Source organism: Quercus robur, chromosome 7 (assembly GCF_932294415.1).
Source record: "Quercus robur chromosome 7, dhQueRobu3.1, whole genome shotgun sequence".
Taxonomy (NCBI): Eukaryota; Viridiplantae; Streptophyta; class Magnoliopsida; order Fagales; family Fagaceae; genus Quercus; species Quercus robur.
In genome coordinates, this window is record NC_065540.1 from 32,012,330 (window position 1) to 32,019,859 (window position 7,530).

Here is a 7,530-nt window from a genome sequence, read left to right on the forward strand (position 1 = left end):
GGGCATGCTCAAACATCCACAATTCTAATTAATAAACTCAATAGATATTTTTTTTATCATTATGAAGAAAGTTTGCTATTGAAGATTGTGCCGGATTTTGGGTTTGAATTTATGTACAATCTTACACGCTTATGGGCAAACTTTTGCTTTGATCTAGTGATTATTGTTATTACTGTTTTCCACGATACAATTTGTTGTTCTGCCTACCCTATTCACAATTTATTCTCCTAAGATTTTCACAGCTGGTTCTTGTTCGTGTGTGTTTCAGTATACCTGATTTTCTTCTTCTCGATTTGATGGATTCCTGTTTGGACTACAGCAGAATTTTGAGCTTGCTTTTATTTTTTGTCACTGTGAATTATGCAGATTGTGTAATGCTCTATTATTAATATTAGAATCCTCTCTCAATGTCTAGGGAATTAAAATTATTAAAGAGTTGTTTTTGTTGTTGTTGTTGTCCTTGTATTTAGAAAGTTCCTCATTTGCCAATTGGAAATTAAGGAGTGAATTGACTCAGGCATGTCAAATTAAGGTAATACTTGTTTAGTATCTCAGGTAAAACATCACTAGCAGAATTAGTTTGCTAGATAAAGCTATATTTGAAACAACATAGTCAAAGGCAAATGGCAAAGTTAAGGTGCCAAGTCTTTGTATCACAAGAGGCATGATGTATCAAAAAGGTGCTCACCCAAGTGAAGCAAGGTGCCAAGCTCTATATAATGAACTCAAATCATATGTGTCTAATACTCATTAAGCACAGTTTAAATTTTTCTAACTGGTAGAGGCTCTACTAATTAATCTATGAATAGACTTTACAACAATATGAAAAAATTTCAAATAACGAGTAAGGGCAAATGTCCCTCCTTCACCATCTATTACCTTGTCAATTTTTAGCCTCTAATAACAAACTCAATAGTTATTGTTTCTAGTACTTATGGAGTGATGATGTTGTTACCTTATAGTTTAGTCTCATCAAACTTAAAGTGGTCATTTTTTTATGAAGTGTTTTCTTTAGGTACTTGTATATATGAATGCTTTCTTTAAGTACACATTTAATTCATACTCATCATTTTTTTTTTTTTTGGGAAATATAGATGGATAACCCATCACTTCCTGCTGCAACAATGGGGCCAACTACATTTGTTATTGCTTTGGGTGTTATTCTTTTGAAAGGACTAAGATCTAGAAGAGTTATGCCTAGAGAACCTCATGTCAATCGAGAGTACGAAAGAGAGACATATATGAATGATATTATTTGTAGAGGTGATACGTGTTGTCTCCATCATATAAGGATGTGACCCATCACTATGCGTATTTTTGTTCACTTGGTATTGATGCTTAGAGTTCCAGAGCCACAAAAATTGCAGTGGTATAGCTACAATGAGATAGTTTTCTAAAAAAATTAAGATAGTTTTCCAAAAAATGTTCTCTGAAAAATGACCTATTTTATATGAAACATTAATGTTAAAACAAACAGAGCATAAGTAGTAACTACTAACTACCATGGGTGCAACGGTTTAAAGTAAATGGGTATTATTGGATCACAATAATTTACCCGTTTGTTATCTTGGTTTAAATGGGTGGACTCCTAGGTTAATTATTAATTTTAATTCTCAATTTAACAAAATCTTAACGTCAATGATTCTAAAAAAAATAAAAATAAAAAAACAAAAATCATAATGTCAGTATTTCGATTAAACAATGAAACATTCTTCCTTCTAAACTCAAGTGCAAATGTATTCTTTATAAAATAAAGTTTGATTACAAACTTAGTTGTAATCTTAGACTTTAATCTTGCAATGCATTTGACAAGTGTTGGTTGGGTTAAGTGAGATTGAGTGAGTCATGTACAAACAAGGACACATGTCAGTTTTTAAAGGAAGTTGAAGCTTAGGAATGAACCAAATTTGCTGCAGAACTTTGTTATTCTTTATAGAATTGCTTCTTTAATTTTGTTTTGTTTTTGTTTTTGCCACGCAAAAAAAAGCCGAAAGGCAGATAGCTTTTTAGGCTTCTTTGAGCTCAAAATAAAAAGTACCATTATCCATGAACTTGCTCAACCAACCCAACAACTTATACTGGCCCGTTTGGGTTATAGATCGGCTTTCCCAACATAACTACAAACAATCCTCTCAGCCCAAGAAAACACAAAAATATATATAGCAATGCAAAATATGAAATATGCAAACTACCATTCATCTTTTAGACCCAAAAAAGAATCTTTAACTTTTTAAAAGAAAGAAAGGACTAATGAATCGGAAAGATGCCGACATCCAAGCTACAATAGTTTAGGGCAATTCGGTAAAACACCGTGCTTAATACACATCGTCTGGAAGATTTCACTCTGAATTCTGAAATGTGAAAAGTCCATTGGAATCTAAGCACTGATTCCTTGTCAGTTGTTTGGTTCCTCAATCAACTCATGCTTCTTCTTTTTCCTTTAATTTTTTTTCACAATAAATTTCATAAGTAATCTTTTCACGGCTCACAGTCAACTATTTCATCAATTATAAGATTTATTTTGAAAAAAAAAAGTTGTCACGTGTGATACTCAATACTCACAGTGAAACTATTCCCACGAGTCTCACCATCAATCAATATATATATAAATATTGACAAAGTAGGACACTTATTTATGGTGAAGGACAAATGGAGGCCTTAGCTTCAAAGCAAGGAATCCAAAAATGTAATCCACACACTTCCCATCCTTTTCATTATTCCCTTCCCCTTCTCTTCCAATCTCAATCTTTAGCAAAGTTGCAACTCTCCAACATTAACCATTCAACCACCTAACCTGCCAAACCTTACTAGACATTGCTCAAAAAAAAAAAAAAACCTTACTAGACAAGTACTCCACCTCAATCTATATATATTTCTCTCCGAACTTTCTTTCACATGTTTTCACACTAATTATGGGTATGATCAAAATTTTCATGTTTTGCATCATGCTAACCGCAGTGCTTTTCTCTCTTCTCTACATTCCAACCAAACTAACCATGCCCATCTCAAGCTTTAGGCCCATTATGAACTACTTAAACATACAAAAAACCAACAAAACATCATATCCTGCAACATTTGCCTACCTCATTTCAGCCTCCAAAGGTGATACTGTAAAGCTAAAACGTTTGGTACGTGCACTATATCATCCGGGAAATTACTATTTGATTCACTTGGATCATGGTGCACCTGCGTGGGAGCATCGTGATATAGCGAAGTTTGTGGCTAGTGACCAAGTTTTCAGCCAAGTGGGTAATGTTTGGATTGTTAAAAAACCAAACTTGGTCACATATAGAGGTCCAACCATGCTTGCCACCACTCTTCATGCAATGGCTATACTCTTGAGGACTTGCAAGTGGGATTGGTTCATAAACCTTAGTGCTTCCGACTATCCTTTAGTCACTCAAGATGGTAGGGTGAGTGCCCTCTTTTTTAGCTTTTTTGCCCTTTTTGGTTTTCTTCAAATTTATGTACTAGATTGATTTTCTTGTAACTTGTTTACCTTTTTCTAATTTTCAGATCTAATTCATGCCTTCTCTGATTTGCCAAGAAATCTAAATTTCATACAGCACAGCGGTAGATTGGGTTGGAAACTGTGAGTGTCTTTAATTATTTTCACAATTTTACTAATTATCAATTTTTTGTTGAATAATATAACGATAGTTTATTCAATGCTGTACAAGCAATATCTGATTTAACAAATGCATATTTCATTAGGAATAAGAGAGCCAAGCCAGTCATGATAGACCCAGCACTCTATAGCCACAACAAATCTGAGATTTGGTGGGTTATTAAGCAGAGGACTCTCCCAACAGCTTTTAAGCTTTATACAGGTTTTCCCAAATCTTTTGCTTTATTTTTATTCTCGAAAGTCTGAACCTCCTGCTACCCTCTGTTAATCATAGTAAATTTAAAGAATGCATTTTTTTTTCTTTATTCTTTTATTGATAACTTATCAGTTGTAGATAGCATGTGAATTCTACTGAAGTGACCACACACGTCATGATATTGGTACCCTAAGACCTAAGTACACAGTACATACATTAACGTAGTAAACTATTTTTGTCAGTTGGGGCCTATGTTACCACTTATTTAAAATTGTTTTCTTGTGCTTCCAAATTTTGAAGACTACAAGTCTATAACCCTTAATGAAGTTGAAATACAGGCTGTCACTATTTTTAGGCCACTGCTATCAAATTCTTTTCAAGACTAAATTGATGGAATATGAAAACCTCAAGCTCTTTTTTAAGGACACAATCGAAAATCAGTTGGCCGAATGAAATTTCATTTTTTTTATGTACTATTTTAGTGGGGTACTGTCATAAAAATAGTGATGTGCTTGTAAAAGTGGTAAGAATAACTAGTTTGCTTAAAATGGTAGCTGAGTAAGATGCCATTGTAAGCTTAAAAAGTAGAGTACTTGGGAAACACGTTTCTATGAAGGATCAATGTCAACATGGATGCGAATTTCTAGTTGGGAAGCCATTTTAATAAATGTAATAATTGGAATGAACATGTGGTTGAATGAATGAAATGTCATAAGTATTATCTAGAATTTGCACCTACTTTGTCGGCCATGAATTAAACCCCACAACCAACTTGTCACACCTAACTGCCCACAAAACAATCAGCAAATATAGTGACTTACAAGTTCAATCTCAAAGATAAGTTGGTAAGCCTCAAACTTCATGACAGTAAAAGAATTAATGAATTGTTATGGGGCACCAAGGAAAAAGAATCCAAATTAATGAATTCTTATATAATTAAACATTTGTCACCGTTTTTGATATGTAGCTCCATTTATTATTAGAACTTGAAGAGAAAGGATAATGGACTGACACTTGCATATGTGAAGCTGCATGATCTAGAAAATGCACATGCCTGGAGCGTCTTTACATATGTGGCTTATTCATTTATAACCTTGGTGTCTGTCAAAACACATATGCTTTCCTGCCTGTACGGAGTGTCTTACAAAACTGAGAAAATGGGTGTTTTCAATAATTAAAAAAAAACATTGGTTTTTTACTATGTAATTTATTAATCATCAATCATGAGGTTTAGACCTTTGTTTTTTTCCCTTCTAAAAAAAAGTAGAAATGGATGGAATAATCTTTGTCTGTAGGAATTAGATAACAAAAAAGCCGAAGGGAGAGTGGAGATTTAATGCTAGAAATATAAAAGACATTGTTTTTTTATTTATTTATGTGAATTCAATATCTTTCTTATTTTAATTTATGTTATTTATGAAATATTTCTTGTACAAGAGTTAGTTCCAAACACAGCCTACAATTATTTATTCTCAGAGCTATTGAGATTATGAGTGCTTAACTTATAATAGGATATTTTTGTTTAACCTTATATAGAAACAATGGAATTCTCAGTTCATTAGATTCCAATATTCCAAACAATTTGTGACGGGTGTACCTTGTCTGGTTCCCAGAACATGGAAAGTATACATGTATAATACTAAAAATGGCTCTCTGTGTTACATTTCTTCTTCATATATATATATATATATATATACACTTTTCTTTCAAAGGGAAAATAATTGCAAGTAGTCTTAGGAACTATTGATGGATAACGTTTGATTTCTTCCCTTATAGTTATTTGACTACCTAAAATCATAGAATTGTTTACAAGGAAGATTGTTGGGAAAATGCTAGAAACATTTTGTTCTCATAGAATTCAATCTAACTTGTCAGGAACAAAAATTCTATCTCCCAACCAGATCTCTCCAACGGCTCAACCAACAAATGTGCCATTGCCGCACCTATTGTTTAAAATGGACACCCAGGATAGCCAAAATTACTTGAAAATCAACATTGATACAGAATAAACAACTTGCTTCATATAGCCGTCACTGAAGGGAAAATGCATCAATTTAGCGCATAGTCATCCAATTACTGTGAAGACTAGCGAATCATGTAAACGATTGTTTATATTGGAGGAAACTTCATAGTTTTAAATATATATATTTTTTCTTTAACTTGCTCCTCAACAACACAGAAAAATCCAGTCCAATGGAGAACCTTATCATTTCCAAGATTGCCATACAAAGCATCATATACGAATGAAACCTATTTGATTAGTGATATTATCATGTCTATTGTGAACAATTGCCTTTTTAAAGATGGTGATTTCTTTTCTCTTTATGTTGTTTTTATTGCCATCCACAAACCAGGTTCAGCTTGGACTATACTGTCAAGATCTTTTGCTGAGTATTGCATAGTGGGCTGGGACAATTTGCCAAGGACTCTCCTCCTCTACTATACCAACTTTGTATCATCTCCTGAGGGATATTTCCAGACTCTGACATGCAATTCTGAAGACTACAGGAACACTACAGTTAACCATGACCTCCGCTACATTACATGGGATAATCCACCGAAGCAGCACCCTAGGTCCCTTGGACTTAAAGATTATAGAGGTGCGGTTCTAAGCAACCGCCCTTTTGCGAGGAAGTTCAAGAAAAATGACAGAGTTCTTGACAAAATTGATCGACTGCTTCTCAAAAGACACCACAGACATTTCACATATGGTGGGTGGTGTTCTGGGAGTGGAGAGATGTATAATACATGTTCAGCTTTGCAAAGTGAGAATTATGGTGTTTTGAAGCCTGGACCAGGGGCTAGAAGGTTGAAATCTTCACTAACAAGAGCTCTTTCTGAGAGGAATTTTCGCAGGCAGCAATGCAGATGATTCTTTGACAAAAATGAGCAAGTCCTTGATATTAATATATTGATTGATTTTTTTAAAAAAATTGGGTTTGAATTTGGCTAAGGTTAGTTATTTTTAGCTAAAATTGTTGATTCAAAATTTGACGGTTCTAAGCTTATGTGAATCTTCTTGGTGTAAGTATTATATTTTGTGAAAAGAGCAGGCATGAATTTAAGCAAAGAGTCAAGACTCAAGAATTTAGTCGCAATGTTACATGCCTATTACATTTTCATTGTATATTGAGTTCTAGTTTGAAGTACAATGGAAAAGCAAATACAGATCCCATGGGTCAAAATTTAATTCAGTTTTGCCCTCTCCTTCAACCAAGATTTTCCATTTCAATTTGCGAAGTAGGTCTAGCGACAGAAGTCCTATCATGTGCCATAAGGGCACTTAGTAAAGTAGAAGTTCATGAGTAGCAAAAAAAGCACTTGAATGACCTTAGGTTATTATTCCCCTAAGTTTGTGTTGTGTGCTTTTGAAATTTAATTAATGCTACCAAGCTAATTTCAAAAAACAAACTACTAAATTCAATATATTTGTATTTCATACATTCTAAAAATACCATCTGAAATTGCAGTTTTAAGAGAATGGGATCATTTGTTCTCGGGATGACTATAAAAGCCAGTTTTTATTATTATATTTTTTGTTATATAAAAAGTTGCTAATTCATGAAAAGAAAAGAAAAGAAAAGAAATTTCAGAAAGTGTACTAATAGACCACCTTGCACCCCATTTATCTACATTGCAGCCACTTGATTCGTAAAATTAGTAGAGAATTATGATGAATCAAAACTGAGCTTGACTGGACATATAG

General features: G+C 33.6%; 1 protein-coding gene across 1 annotated transcript; it reads left to right on the forward strand.

The window, feature by feature from the left end:
* The first annotated feature begins 2,653 nt into the window (after positions 1–2,653).
* On the forward strand, positions 2,654–7,018 carry LOC126693120 (beta-glucuronosyltransferase GlcAT14A). Its single transcript, XM_050388997.1, has 5 exons — positions 2,654–2,803; positions 2,837–3,408; positions 3,517–3,592; positions 3,715–3,830; positions 6,179–7,018. Exons 2-5 carry the CDS (start codon positions 2,913–2,915, stop codon positions 6,694–6,696), a joined length of 1,206 nt encoding a protein of 401 aa, XP_050244954.1. The 5' UTR covers positions 2,654–2,803; positions 2,837–2,912; the 3' UTR covers positions 6,697–7,018.
* Positions 7,019–7,530: the final 512 nt, after the last annotated feature.